Source organism: Oncorhynchus mykiss, chromosome 26 (assembly GCF_013265735.2).
Source record: "Oncorhynchus mykiss isolate Arlee chromosome 26, USDA_OmykA_1.1, whole genome shotgun sequence".
NCBI classification, from domain to species: domain Eukaryota; kingdom Metazoa; phylum Chordata; class Actinopteri; order Salmoniformes; family Salmonidae; genus Oncorhynchus; species Oncorhynchus mykiss.
Window position 1 is genome coordinate 24434267 of NC_048590.1, and position 15804 is coordinate 24450070.

Sequence of the window (15804 nt, forward strand, 5' to 3'; positions counted from 1 at the left end):
CCAACAACCACACAGCTGCACATCTCTAGGAAACAGCTACATATTCTCACATTCACTATAAAAAATAGTCTTAATAAGAATGATTTAAACGCAAACATAGTGGGGCAATCGGTTGTTTCTTGTTTCCATAGAAATGCAAAGCAATGCTTTGGAGTAAAACATGCTAATTGGTGACTACTTCTACAGCATGAGTAATTTCCTGGTCTTAAATACAGATTTTTGGGTGGGTGGTGATAATATGGATGATTTCCTAAACATAATGTAGCTGACAGGGACATAAGGTCCAAATAAGGTAGATAACAGAAACCCCAGTTTGTCAAATTTACTTAAATTCAATTTGTATGTGCGTATGAGAGAGAGAGAGAGAGAGAGAGAGAGAGAGAGAGAGAGACTGCCAAGCAGTTTGGCTTTGGATGTGACTTACTGGATGGAGCCTCCTCTCCACTCAGATAGCAGAGTAAGGTGGAGGAGGTCTGTATGTAACCTCCACTTCCACTCAGAGCATTACTACACTCAAGTCTTCCTTCACTTAAAGAGCATGATGCTCCTGGTTGCTGCATTAGAAGAGACCACAGTATGAATACCAACGTCAAGCTAAATGTATTTTAACACTCTCCAACATTTCAACTTTAAGACTGTATGCCATGAGACTGCCCTGGATTTAAGGGCTCGGACACACCAATAACGTTTGCACTTCTAATTTGCGAAACAAGAGCGCGCCGATTTTACATCTTGCAGAATCATGCAAAAATGTCGTAAGTTAGCTGTCCACCAGCGAGCGGGTGGTCTCTAAAACACAGCGTGCCGAACGATTGGAAGACGAACACCAGTTCAGTGTGTATGTGTTGTGCTCTTTCACTGAGTTGTAAAAGCAAACTAAGTAGAAACTGGCAACTCTTTAGTTTGCTGATGTTAGCTGGCAGGGTAACTGCTGTTGAACTTAACAGAAAAAAACATGTGTTTATTCACAGTGCTGAGCTAGTATTGTAACTGACATGTAATATTAGTTAATGTTTCATCCCCTCTCAACTGAGGTGAATGAATTAGCTACGCTAGCTAGTAGCTACCACAGCCAGGTTAGCTCCAGGCTCTAGCTATCTGTCCGATATTATTACTATCTAACAGCAATTGTTTGTATGGAAATGTTTTGTAGCCTTTGTTTCAACAGAAGTAAATGAACTTGGCTAGCTTTCGCCAGTTGATGTACCGTTAGCGAGAGCTGGCCAAAAGTTGGCTAACGTTAGCTATTATTCTTTCCTGAATCACACGATGAAACCATAAGCCAAACAATGTAAGATTGATATTCTGAATGTTTTCACTGCAATGTGTGTTTTTATTAGTCAGTATTGCAATGTATCGTCGCAGTCTTCACTGTTAAGGTGCACAGTAGAGGTCTGGTGGGACCAATTTCGTCATCCCGCTACCATCCGCAGCTTTTCATACCGCACTCCGCCCACACCCGCTGGCTTTCTGTCTGACTCCCACCGGCTAACGCAAGACCTGGTTCCAAACCCAACCGCAGTCCCACAATGTTATTTTAGGTGTATGTGACGCAGCTCACATGCCAGCCATGGTCCCAGCATTTTTGCTCCCTATAAGCAATATCAAATGCACAAACATAATTTAGGAAATTGTTTAAATTACCAGAGATTCTCACATGGCCCTTATAAGGCTATCTGTATTACTGGGCTATATCAACCAATATGATAGATGTAGTTTGTAGAGAGCAGAGTAGGAGAGACTTGCACTTTCTCTTGAGCTATTTTCATAGCCTGCCTTTTAGGAGTGGAAAGATGGGTGATCAATATCTAGGCCTATTTCTAGGAAATGTATTAAAGTATTTAGGAAGTACATTTCCTTGGACAGATAACTGCCCAGTGCTTCACCGCCCAAGCATAGGCTATAGCCTACTCTATTTAATTGAGACCACACACGCACCTGATCTCGCAGGTATGGCTACTGAACTTGAAGCAGCAAGAATGACAACAGCGACACTTCCTATGTTTTGCATAGGCCAATAGGATATAGCCTACCTTTTAGGGGGACGATTTACTGGCAGAGACAAATAAATAGATAATCAATACTTATTGAAAATGAAACGGCGCAACGCCTTATCGCCATAGAAGCTTAACCTATGCGCGCGTTGAGCCTTTTCAATTATGATTTAAGTTTTTGATTGCACTTCGACTCACGTTAGTTGAGCGCCCTCCACTTCTATCCATTACCAATAGCCTATTTATTTACAGACACTGTAGTAAACTAAATTGACTGCAAAATGATCCTCCGCCCACGTAGGCAGCCTACTCTATCTCAATGAGACCGCACTTGATCTCTCACGCCCAACCAAGAGAGGTAGGGCTACTGATGTTGAAGCAGCGAATTGCGTGAGAATAATGCAAAAAATATGTGCTTTTAATACAATAGGTAGGCTAACGCAGACAAAGCAATCTGTCGGACAACAAAAATATTTTCATCCCAAAGTCGTCTTACTGACCGCCCACAGCATGAAAAATGCCGGCCGAGCCGCAATGATCTCTGTCGGGACCCGCAGGTCCCGGTGGCATCCCGCAGGAATGTAGCCCTCTAGTGCACAGTCAGTACACAACACTGCTCATCATGTCTTATGGTGACAGTGGTCCCAGCAGGGTCAGACAGCCAGGGAAGACCAGTCTACGGAGCTCAGGTGAATTTTGCAGTATATTAACAATATCAGTGAATGTTACAAAGTTCCATCTTGAATTGATGGGTAGACCTACAGTAGCTACAGGTCAACAGCTTAAAGCTACAGTCTGGGAATAATGGTCATTTCAATTATTGAACCATTGATTCTATTCTTGGATAATATAATGTATAAACGTAGACCATGGAAATGCTTTGCTGTGCCTCATCTGAGGAGGATCAGATGGTGACAGGGGTCTCAGCAGGGTCAGGCAGCCAGGGAAGACCAGTCTGACGGAGCTGAGGTGAATTTTTGCAGATACAGCACTTTATTATCTCTGCGCAGCAAACACTGGACAAGCCTGATGCTGTTTTAAGTCAGTCTGACAAACCTCTAAAGTTGATTTCCAAACTATACCATGGGTTGGTAGAGGCTTTTCCCGATGACACAAAACATGTAAAACAAAAATGTGAGAAAGACCTGGTAGAAGCTATTGATGATGATGAATGGATGCAGATATGTTAGAATGCCCCGTCATGTTCATATCATCTCAGAATTAAATTACAGCAGTTTAAGTGAAACTGAATATCATGCAGTCAGAAATGTCATTCCTCTGCTGGAGGTGTAAAACACAAAAGGGGACATATTAGCATATGTTGTGGATGGCCTAATTCTGGCAAAGAGTATGTACTTTTATTTCAGCATGTCTACAGATTCCACCCTTCTCCCTGTTTTTGTTTGCTTGTAAATGTTGATACTGGTGGCTGTTATCTGAAGAAACTGTGTAACGAAGCTGTGTAGCTCAGTTAGTAGAGCATGGGGCTTGCAACGCCAGGGTTGTGGGTTTGATTCCCACGGGGGACCAGTATAAAGAAATAAAGTATGAAAATGTATACACTCATTACTGTAAGTCACTCTTGACAAGAGCATCTGTAAAATGTGAAACATTTATAGTGGCTAAGAAATGTATTGCCATTCATTGGAAGGTTGGTTATCCTCACACAATGTCAAGTTATCTATAATTTCATTTATTACAAGATTAAGGGTATACTGGGCAACTTTCATAAGGTCTGGATGCCTTATATGGAATACAATCTGACTAAAGGAGTCTGTATTGAAAACATGCCCACGTCTGGGGAGATACCTATTGAGGCTATCGCTGGCTGCGCAGTCCTGGCCCTGGGGGTCTGCTGTCCTGGGGGTTGTCACTCTGGCCTTGGCGTAACACACCCAAAACCAATAATGAATGATTCACTAAGATCCTAAAGCTTAGTGGGGTGTATTATATTGTGGCAATTCAGTGTGGTGGACACCTAGGGACAGGATGAGGTGACCCGGCTATATTGTTTGCAAGTGGGGTGTATTAGATTGTACTATTAGGCCCATGACATTAATTATATGGAGGATTTGCTGTTTCTGTTTGTTAATGTATATTTGAGGTGTATGTGTATGCGTTTTTTTTGTTTCCAAACCTTTCTCTTGGGAATTAAACAAAAATGAAGGTGGGAACTGGGAAGGAAATTATGTTGTGAGAGTTATTGACTAGACTGGTGGGGCCGGGCGTGCAGGCAGCTCGGTCTGGCTCAAATTTGATATAGAGGATGTCATTATAAAGACAATCAAAAGTCTTAGTTTTGCTATTCTAGTGGTTATAGGTGCAACACAATATGTATTATTGAATTACCTTTGATCTAGTTCAGTCTTATTTATCATTTAAACATATTTAATAACGATATTTTACCTAGCTTGATGACTGTGGGCATTTTTGCTTACTTTTTGTTCTAAATAGTGACGGCATATTGGATTGTGTAAAAATGCAGGAAATTAGCTTTAGATGCTCCAAAAGATTATGGGGGAGGCCAGGTTATGTCTCCCCCACTTCTAAAACCAAAGTGGCCCCCCTGACCATACCCCTCAGGTATTTTGAATAAAAAGGAAATGTTTCCATGTCCAAGTTAGTATAGCGTAGCCATACTATAACTATCACTGCCTCAGTCTCAGGCAATATCATGGTTGCAGACGCACGAAATGAGGCATTTGTCTCCTGAAGGTAGAAGTGTATCACCACTGCAGCCAGAACTTTCACCAAGACTACACTGAGTGTCCAAAACATTAAGGACACCTGCTCTTTCCATGACAAATACTTGAACACAGGTGAAAGTTATGATCCCTTATTGATGTCACTTGTTAAATCCACTTCAATCAGTGTAGATGAAGGGGAGGAGACCGGTTAAAGAATACTTTTTTAGCCTTCAAACAATTGACATGGATTTTGTATGAGTGCCATTCAGAGGGTGAATGGGCAAGACAAAAGTTTGAAGTGCGTTTGAACGGGGTATGGTAGTAGGTGCCAGGCGCACCGGTTTGTGTCAAGAACTGCAATACTGCTTTTTCCCCCCCATGCGTATCAAGAATGGACCACCACCCAAAGCACATTCAGCTAACTTGACACAACTGTGGGAAGTATTGGATATCAACATGGGACAGCATCCCTGTGGAAAGCTTTCGACGCCTTGTAGAGTCCATGCCCAAAAGGGGGGGGATGCAACTCAATATTACGAAGGTGTTCCTAATATTTAGTATACTCAGTATATGTGGCCATAATGTTGTATGTGCTTCTATTGGCTGCTGTGATATACTGAACAGAGATGGCCTCAGTCTTTACCCAGAAGTAATTTAGCTGGTGTGAACCTGGGGCCCTATAGGGGCCTCTAATCCTCTGACCTTCTTAGTGTGCTCCATTCACTACCAGTCATTTATCTCATCCCCATCTCTAAATCCATCCAGCCAGCCAGCCAGCCAGCCAGCCAGCCAGCCAGCCAGCCAGCCAGCCAGCCAGCCAGCCAGCCAGCCAGCCAGCCAGGAGTCTAACAGAAGGCATAGACTTTGGCTAAAGCGCAAAGGACTTGACTTGGTTAGCATTTAGCTTAGTTGGCATAGGGATCAGATATACACTGGTGGCTCTGGAAAGTCTATCAGGAAATTGTCATGGTCTCTGTGTCTAATGTAGGATCATGCTGGAGCAGCAGTTAGAAATTCAAACAAAGTTGTATTAGTCAAGCCTTGGGTTGGTTACATACCATATTTTCTGTTACCATAGATATTAAACTATCTTATTATGGATTTCAATATCATTTCACTAGAATCGCTTTAATTTTATCTTGCTATTTCTCTCAAAGCCATTTCTGCTACGGATGCCCGCGGTAATGTTTTTAAGGCAAACATAATGGAATTGCATCTTATTTGATGACGAGGGACGTCTACCGTACACGGTTGAGGCCCCAAATAACCACAGACGTAACAGAGCCATTGGAGGCGACAGTAACAGTAACAACGGCATCAGAAACCTTCACTACAGCTTTGCTGCTCATGCCCCAGAAGTACAGCAAGTGGCTGGAAGTAGGCAGACACATACATTATAGATATGACAGGCAGTTTAAGTCTGGGTCACTGAGATGTCTTGTGGCGTTGACAGGGAGTTGCACTTACTGCAGACACATCCCCCCCCCCCCCCCCCCCCCCCCGTCTGATGAAATTAAACACAGTTGACGAAATTTACAATGTGAAAGGATGGATTGAGTTCATTTCCCTGTGGACAGTTTGTCTGTTAATGTGACCTGAAGGAGATCCTGGCCCTCACAGCTTCCCTCTATCCACACCAGTCACATTTGGCTATGTCAAAGATGGCTGCCATGTTCTAATCAATGCTTTCATCACAAATGTACGAGCATAATATTCAGTTCCGAGAGTTAAAGGGCTGTGATGACACTGTCCCTGCAGATGAAGGCAGATGACTCAGTCTGACTGCAGTACTAAATGTTGAGTCAGGTTGAGTCATTTCAGTCACATTTACAGACAGTAAACAAACTCTTTTGAGTGGTTTAAGTCCATGCTGCAGGGAGGGAAGTACGAAGAGTCCTGGGCCAGTAACACACCTCTACAGGGAGACGGCCACACTAGCTCCATGCTTAACTTTCATTAATTTCACACCTTGTAATCAATTACTGGTCTCTAGAGCTATCAGTGAAGCAAGCTACCTTTTCCAGGAACGAGCCCAAGTCTCTCAGCGCCTCCTAATTGAAAAGACATATCACCGTTAGACAATACTCTTTGTGTATGGGCGGCCATTGATATTAACTGTTTCAAGGCACCAGAAAAAGCGATTTACGGAGTTTGCAAACACCTTTTGTGGGACAACAATGCATGGTCTTATCTGGTTTAAGAGAGTTTAAGCATAAAAGAAATGGATATGAATAATTAAACGACCAAGCCTTTGAAGGTATGCTCAACCGTTTCGTCTGGGCTACTCTCCACCCAATGTCTCTCAAAAGGCTGCACCTAATATGATTTGAAATCGTAAAGCAGAGGCTGACGCCAGGCCTCCAGAAACCAATCCCTCTTACAGGATAAAACAGCAACTGTGTGAAATGTACACTGCAGGCCCCTTGGCTCAACCCCACTGATTTCCAGTCCCCCCTCACTGTGACTCTGGGAGGGAAAATAAAAAATGAGCTTGATCAGTGACAAAATGGGGCTTTTGCTCTTTTACTGCAGCCATAAATATAATCTGTCTTGAAGAAGAAAGAAAGCAGGAGAGGAGTGCAGGTCTTAAAGAGACAGGTTCCCTTCAGGCTCTGGACAGGCATAAAGATGTCACAGTAGTCCACAGTGTGGAAAGGAGAGGAGAGGAGGCCAGGACGTCCCCGATGCCATGCCATGGTGGCCTGGGACTGGGGCCGTGGACACTTATAGAGTCATGTACTGGTGATGGCTCCCCTGTGGTGAGGGGGAGGACAGGACAGGACCACACAGCAGGCCCAAGCCCACACACCCACACAGACTACCAGACAGTCACTCACAGTAGAGGTGTTCAGGCCGCAACGCTCCAACATTGTATTTTCAACTGCAGACATAAAATACATTTTGACATTCAGCCATCGCAAAGACCTTTTATGCCAAAAGGAGACAGTGAAGACGACAACGGGAACAGGAAGGCATAAATCCCCAACACAATGAGAGGGAGCTCATTTTATCTCTGTGATTGTTGAGATGCTATAAGAGCAATGCAGTGAGCAGGAACTGGCCCGGCCCTAATCCCTCATTCAACCCAACAATCCCTCAGAGCTGCAAACGGCAAGACTGAGAGCATGCCAAATAATACTGTGAATCCATAATACAGGGATAAAACGTCCCCATGTTGAAGGCAAGGGAGGGAGGGAGAACATTCAAACAACTTAACAACTCAACATGGCAGTGACAGGAGGAAGTGGCCCCAGTTCAGAATCCCGAGAGGAAATAATGTGCTTACAAAGACTGCCATTGGCCTACCTGAATTTGTTTTAGACTGCTCCCTCCATTACTCCATCTCTCTATTTGGTTGCTGTTGTGCTAGGCGGTTGTCATAAGATAGTGTGTATTCAGGGAGGGATGTAAAGACAGAGAGAGACAGAGAGAGAGACAGGGAGAGAGACAGAGAGAGAGACAGAGAGAGAGACCGAGAGAGAGACAGAGACAGACAGAGAGAGACAGGGAGAGAGACAGAGAGAGACAGAGACAGACAGACAGAGAGAGACAGGGAGAGAGACAGAGAGAAAGACAGAGAGAGAGACAGAGAGAGAGACAGAGAGAGACAGGGAGAGAGACAGAGAGAGAGACAGAGAGAGACATGGAGAGAGAGAGAGACAGAGAGAGACAGAGAGAGAGACAAAGACAGACAGAGAGAGACAGAGAGAGACAGAGAGAGACAGAGAGAGACAGAGAGAGACAGAGAGAGAGACAGAGACAGACAGAGAGAGACAGAGAGAGACAGAGAGAGAGACATAGACAGACAGAGAGAGACAGAGAGAGACAGGGAGAGAGACAGAGAGACAGGGAGAGAGACAGAGACAGACAGAGAGAGACAGAGAGAGAGACAGAGAGAGAGAGAGACAGAGAGAGACAGAGAGAGAGAGACAGAGACAGAGAGAGAGAGACAGAGACAGACAGAGAAAGACAGAGAGTGGGAGAGAGAGCGATAGAGAGAGAGACAGAGAAAGACAGAGAGAGACAGAGAGTGGGAGAGAGAGCGACAGAGAGAGAGAGAGAGAGAAAAAGACCCGTCTGTGCGTTTGGACAATAATTAATACAGTGTTCCATCAGGGGAACTGCCTGCTCGCTTCTCTGCTGACAACGCTTTCATTTATACTGCTGTTTTCCTCTTTTTCCAAAGGCTTCGTTAATTGTATTTAAAGTAGCCCCGTAAAAAAGTTGAGTAGAGAACAACACTGCCATGTTTTGTGTTTAGCTTGCTTTCGTTTGCTTACTTGTTTTTTAGGCTTGCGTAAGCTCTGCGAGCAGGGCACTGGCAGGTACCAATTTATAAGGCATCACATGTCAGGAACAAGCACCCAGAACAGATAATAACACAGTCAGGGAAAAAGGGAAGAGGCTAGCACAAACGTAATGAAGGAAAAACACAGCAAAGCTTTATACAGTCTGCTCCAAATGGAATATGTACTGTATAACTATTGTTTTAACCTTTATTTAACTAGGCAAGTCAGTTAAGAACAAAGTCTTGGCGGCCTACCCCGGCGAATTGTTCATCGCCCTATGGGACTCCCAATCACAGACGCATGTGATACAGCCAGAATTTGAACCAGGGACTGTAGTGACGCCTCTTACACTGACAAGCAGTGCCCTAGACCGCTGCGCCACTCAGGAGTCCTGAAACGACTGTGCTAGCACCTCTGTCTCTTCTACCTATAAAGAGTCATGTTGGAGTGTGCATGGAGCTATTGAGGCGTGGATGTGAATGGGAAAGGGAGCGAGATGGAGAAAATGTGTGTGTTTGAGAGAGAGGAAGAGAGAAACAGGGAGAGAGAGAACGTGAAAGAGAGAAAAACAGGGAGACAAACAGGGAGAGAGAGAGATAGAGAGAGGGGGGTAGATAGAGAGGGAGAGGCTGAGAGAGAGAGAAAAACATGGAGAGCGCAAGAGAGAGAGGGAGAGAGAGAAACAGTGAGAGAGAGAGGGGGGAAACATGGAGAGAGAGCGATGTACTGTAATTCTGGTGGAGTGAGTTGGCCCTTTCGGAGCAGGGGATGAGGCCTCCCATGAAGTTGATGGAGCAAAGCAGATTGGACGAGCTCAGCAGCACAGCTTGGGCGATCTCCCTATGTCACCCTCTCTCCCTCTGTCTCCCTCACTTCATCCATTTACAATACCTTACATTTGAGTCATTTAGCAGACTTTCTTATGCAGAGCAACTTAGAGTAAGTGCATTCATCTTAAGATAACTAGGTGGGACAGCCACATATCTCAGTCATAGTAAGTTTAAAAAAATCTCAATAAAGTAGCTATCAGCTAGTAGGGGGGAAAGGTCAAGTTGAGATTGTTAGTCCCTCCCTCCCTGTCAGTGCCTCCATCTCCCTGCCTGCCTGTCAGGCCCTGGTGCCACAGCTCAGAGATTAGCAAACACTCTCTGCTCTCATCTCCATCTCACTCTCTGTCATCAGCCCAACCCTCACTCCCCCTCTCCCTCTGTCCTCTCTATCTCGATCTTATCCTGCTGCTGGGAGCTGCGAGTGCTGTGCCAGCAGTGGAGTCGGGCGGAGAGACAGAGGGCCTGGGCAGTGACAGGCCTAAAGCCCCCACCACCACCACAGCCATCTCTCATCTCCCACAGTAGAGATCTAAAGCTCTGCATTCTGCCAGCAGCTGTAAAAATGATATTAGACAGACAGCATGTCCATAAAGCTCAAAGGGCATTATTATATATATTTTGAGGATAGCAAAGTGACCGAGAGGTTGGGCGGGGGGGGGGGGGGGCAGAGGTGGTATTTAGTCTGGGACTGAGCTGCTCAAACTGCCTCTGCTGCTTTCAGCCAGGAGGATGGTAGTATAGCCAAGCAGGCTGGGGAGGCAGAGAAGGCAAAGGAGGGAGAGAAGGCTGAGGAGGGAGAGGAGGCTTAGGAGGGACAGGAGGCTGAGGAGGGAGAGAGGAGGTTGAGGAGGGAGAGAGGATGTTGAGGAGGGAGAGGAGGCTGAGGAGGGAGAGAGGAGGGACAGGAGGCTGAGGAGGGAGAGAGGAGGTTGAGGAGGTTGAGGAGGGAGAGGAGGCTGAGGAGGGAGAGAGGAGGCTGAGGAGGGAGATGGGGCTGAGGAGGAGGGAGAGGATGCTGAGGAGGGAGAGGAGGCTGAGGAGGGAGAGAGGAGGTAGAGAGGAGGGAGAGGAGGCTGAGGAGGGAGATGAGGCTGAGGAGGCAGAGAGGAGGCTGAGGAGGCAGAGAGGAGACTGAGGAAGGAGATGAGGCGGAGGGGGCTGAGGAGGCAGAGAGGAGGCTGAGGAGGGAGGCAACCTGCCTGGGTTCATACAAGGGCTGGTGCAGCTGCTGCCTCTTGTCATCGTCCTTGGACGCTGGATGCCAGGCATCTCTTTGTGTCTGTTCCAAGTTGGATCCTACTGTATCCTGTTGCTACAGCCATCAATATCCTACTACCAACACACATTGTTGTCTCTCTCCCAACAGCTGTTGAACCAACACATGATACGGTCATTTAGGGCTCAAGCCTGACATGACCTCTTCTAACCTGCACTGAGATATTTCAGTTGTAAATGGCAGTATTGTGTATGTAGTATTTCTCCAGGCAAGTGTTGTGTCATGGGGGAGGTACTACTATTAACAGTGGTGCTAATGATGATGGCGTGGTTCACAAGCATAACTTCTTAACCCTTACCATCTCAACACATGGCTTCACACGCGCCCCACACACTGTTCGGTGCAGTTAGGGGTTCATTTTCTCCAAATTAACCTTGTCAAACTATTTATTTTCCCAGGGGAGAGTTGTATTACTATTGTAATTTTCAATCAGAGATTGAGGAAAGTGTGACATTTTTATGTGCTTATTCTCTCTCCCCACTCTCTCTCCCTCTCTCCTTCTCTCCCTCCCTTCCTCTCTCTCTCTCTCCCCTATTGGGTGGGGAATAGTCCATTTGGAATCTTAAGCAGATTTCACCCCTCCCTATAATAGGATTCTCAGTCTGGTGTGTGGTGGGTGCAGTGCTGTGATTATCCAGTATATTTACTATATAAACTCTGCTGGGCACACACTCAGAACAGTTCTGCTAGGTCAAAATTAATTACAGAAGTTGTTAAGCATACAGCAGCTGTTGTAAACAAATGCAAATAAATGTTCATATCAAACAAGCCCCTTGTATCTCGGCACACAAAAATAAATCTGCCACTTGTTTACTAACAAGTTAGGCTATCATCAAGCTGTGCTGGTTAGAGTAGGATAAATTAATATTCTCCAACTAGCCCCAGAGCGCTCAGATCCTGGCCACTCCATGGCTTTAATCAACAGCTTTGCAGCTTTGTCTCTTGGTTTGTTCCATCCTTTCTCTCTCTCTCTTTCTCTCTCTCTCTCTCTCTCTCCATCTCTCAATCTCTCAATCTCTCTCTCATCCCTCAGCCTCTCTTTCTTCTTGGCCGGTCTATTCTCTTTCATAGGTTGCCTCCGTTATTCTCCGTAGCCTAGCCGGGTTTTTCTCTAGGACAGCTTCAGAGCGTGGGTAATTCCTTTATTTCCACCGAGCTGAACAGATCACTTTTCGTTATCAGCGGTTTTCTGCGCTCGGCACAAACTGTCTCTCTGTGGAGAACAAAGGCTTTCCACTAGTCTAACAGAACAGGTGTTCTGCTGGGTTTCGGGTTGGATGAGGAACAACTGCTCAGTCTGAGAGGAACTCTTCCTTGACACACAGACTGACGAAGATCACAACCATACCTAGTTCTCAATCCTTTCATACTGCTTCAGATCATCGGTCCTATGTCCATTTCCTCCTCTCCTCTGTCAGGATTCACCTCTATCTTCCCCATCACCTCTACAGATCTGGACCACTGAAATAACTCTATGATCTGAAACAGTTCACCGCCTGAGGCAACGTCTAGAATGCCTTAGACAGGCACCTAATCAGCCTTACGTTCTCTATAAAACAGAGAGAGCATATCTATGCATATAAGCGTATCTATGTCCTTTACTAAAACCACAAGATGCAATAGTCTCTAGTAGTTCCACTTTTCTAAAGTCTACTGCAACATGTGAACAGTAATCGTACTGTGGGCTTAACAGCAACACTTGTTCATTCCTTCATGTCATGTCTCTTCCTACTGTGGATTTAGCAACATTGTAATACACCGGAGGCCTTGTCATGACTGTAGAGTGTGGAGCTGTGGAATAGGCCATCGGGCTCAGGGCCCTCCCGGCCCCAGCAGCACGGAAACAGCAGTCATTTCCCAGCCCAGCGGAGCAGCACTCACTGACCTGACCTAACACACACACACACACACACACACACACACACACACACACACACACACACACACACACACACACACACACACACACACACACACACACACACACACACACACACACACACACACACACACACACACACACACACACACACACTCCCTGACCCGGGCGTAGGGTGACCTCCCCCTCCCTAGCTCTGATCCAGCAGGTCCCGGCCACCTCTTCTTATTTATGAGCCATTTCACACAGCCCTGCTCCCATTAGAGAGCCAGCCTTGGCCAGTCTTGGCCCGTCAGACACACTAAACACTCCACACGCTTAACATCACGTACACCAGTAAGGCAGCCAGGGGACAGGGGGTCGGGGGCTGGGGACGGGACAGAGAAGACCCCAGGGCCACCACACAAGGCCACCACCCACACAGCCCAGGAAGAGATTACACCACTCACCCGAAAAGAGCAATGTAAACATATTGACCCACTTCCTGGTTGGCAGACATTGGCTGTAGCTTCAGCTGAGAGACAGGCTAGAGCTGGGAGTCTGCTCTGTAGGCTGTACAGCTGCTGCACCACCATTACTTCCATTTAGCTCTAATATTATTGTATATCCTTTATCACCTTCTAGCATCACCAAATGTCAGATGAGTAGTTATTTTAGTTTCATAGGAATCATCTGGGAAATAATTACCCACTGATGTGATTTAAAGATGTGCAGAAACTGATGGTTAGGCTTATTGGAGCATAATTGAACATTTCATTATTTTCCCTACAGTTCTGTGGAGCTCTGAACAGCTAGCTGAATATTCAAGGCATAACATTTGACTAGCGGATTGATTTACAAATGCATACAAGACTTTAATAGGCAGCCGTGCTCCTGTGTGACTGAAAACAAGATTATCCTGAACTGGCAACATTAAAACACCGTGGGAAGTCTCTGAATGTTAGCTGGTTTACTTTCCAGAGGCTAGGGCCTTTGTCAGGGAAGACAGACAGCAATGGGGAACACAGACACACAGATTCACATAGACACACACATAGACACACACACCTGTGATGGTGACGGAGGCGTGGCCGTCCTCACCCAATAATGGGTTGGTCAGTCTGCAGCTGTAAGTGCTATTGGGCTCCAGGGTGACAGTCAGGACACTGCGCATGCTGAACAGCCCCTCCTCATTGGCCACCAGGGAGGTGGTGACGTTGTCCGTCAGGTTGTGCCCGCCCCCATCCTGCCACAGTACGTCAGCCTCAGGGTAGCCACCGTACGCCACGCAAGTCAGCGCCACCTTGTCACCCGGCCGCAGGTTAGAGTCTGGCTCCAGGGTCACCAGAGGCTTGGAATAGGGGGCTGAGGGGGGAGAGGGGGGGAGAGAGGAGGGGAGAAGAACAGACACACACAGAATTTTTGCCAAGTCACCAGAAACTTGGAGTAGGGGGCTGAAGGGGTAGGGGGGAGCAGAAATATACAGAGTTTAAGTCAGATTATCAGCAGTGAGGGACACCTAGGGAACTGTTTGACATGATTCCCATTAAATTGTTAATTACATTTAGGGAGCTTAGCATAACATCGAGCTTAAGATCCCAGAGACATCATCTGCAGCATATCCTGGTGCTCCCTTCTGTCCTCCTCCATCTCCACCCTGGAGAGAGCCACGGCTCCGAGCCAAGCCGCCTCACAATACAACGCAACAACCACAGCCTGGCCCGGCCCGGATGGCGGGCCTGGGGGAAATAGGCACGGCTCCGAGAATTTGGGACTGCTGTGCTCTGTTCAGGGGTTTGGCAGGAGGGGCGGGCGGGCGGTGAGGAGGTGAGGGGGGTGAATCCTCAGCCTGGAATGAATTCACTGCTCTCCAATCCCCTGAGCTAAAACACAACCAGAGAGGCGGCGGGCAGAGAGAGGAGGCTGTATTCCCTGAGCCAATCATAACACAGCAAACAATGGGGAGGACAGGGAGGGAGAAGAAGGAGATTAAATAACTTCATGCGAGTTGCCTTTTGAAAAGTGGGCTCTCGCTCTCTCTCTCAGCACTAAGACGGAATGTCAGCCTGCCACTAACCTCCCTGGCTATCCATTTGACTGACAGGCAGATTTCCACAGAGACCCGTCATTTTCTCAGAGCACTGTGGGAAGGGAGCTCTATGATGTTAACTGTAAATGCCAGCTAAAAATAATACATCTATGAATCGAATGCATGAAAAGGGGCCAATTTGTCACTGTTTGAGCGACTGTGTCATTTTTCCCCCTTTCTCTACCCAGACTAGCCAGCCAAGAGGAAAACTGTTGAACGTTAACACTGCTTAATGCACATACATCCTTAGACAGGAAAGGGCCAATTTAACAACAAAACATGGGAATTAGTGGTGAGGGAGGGAGGAGTTCACCAACACTGTGTGTGAAGTCATAAAGAATAATTATAAATAAAAGTGCACTCAGTTGTGATGATGGTCCTGTGATGGAACAACCACCTTCATCACCGAGCTGCTAGTAACAATCAATCTTGTCAGGAACTAATAATCAAAGCCAGTGATTAACCACAACCAGAGGACCACAATCAGGAAGTATCGACCAATCATGTTATCGTGCATCCCTGACGGAACTAAGTGTTTCATGACCAATTTCTGTGTTGTGTTAGGCATCGATCCTAAAGGTCTCGCATGATTATCAAAGAAAGGCCTGTGATGTGTGACCAAATTGCCCTCTAGTGGCCTCATGGGTGGAATTATTTCATAATTGATAAACATTGAATTTAAAAAAATTCAAAAGGAAAATCCGGTGTTTCTATGTTAAACGGTTTTGTTATAATTCAGTCTTCTGTGATGGACAGTCGTGGCCAAAAGTTTTGAGAATGA

General features: G+C 46.2%; 1 protein-coding gene across 2 annotated transcripts in view; it reads right to left on the reverse strand.

Annotated features, from left to right (window-relative positions):
* The window catches only part of LOC110506452 (CD276 antigen), a 77638-nt gene that overhangs the window by 37299 nt on the left and 24535 nt on the right, over positions 1-15804 (reverse strand). For both annotated transcript variants that reach the window (XM_021586063.2, XM_021586062.2), the window contains exon 4: positions 14003-14299. In XM_021586063.2, coding sequence (XP_021441738.2) covers positions 14003-14299 — 297 coding nt within the window. The remainder of the gene's footprint in view (positions 1-14002; positions 14300-15804) is intronic.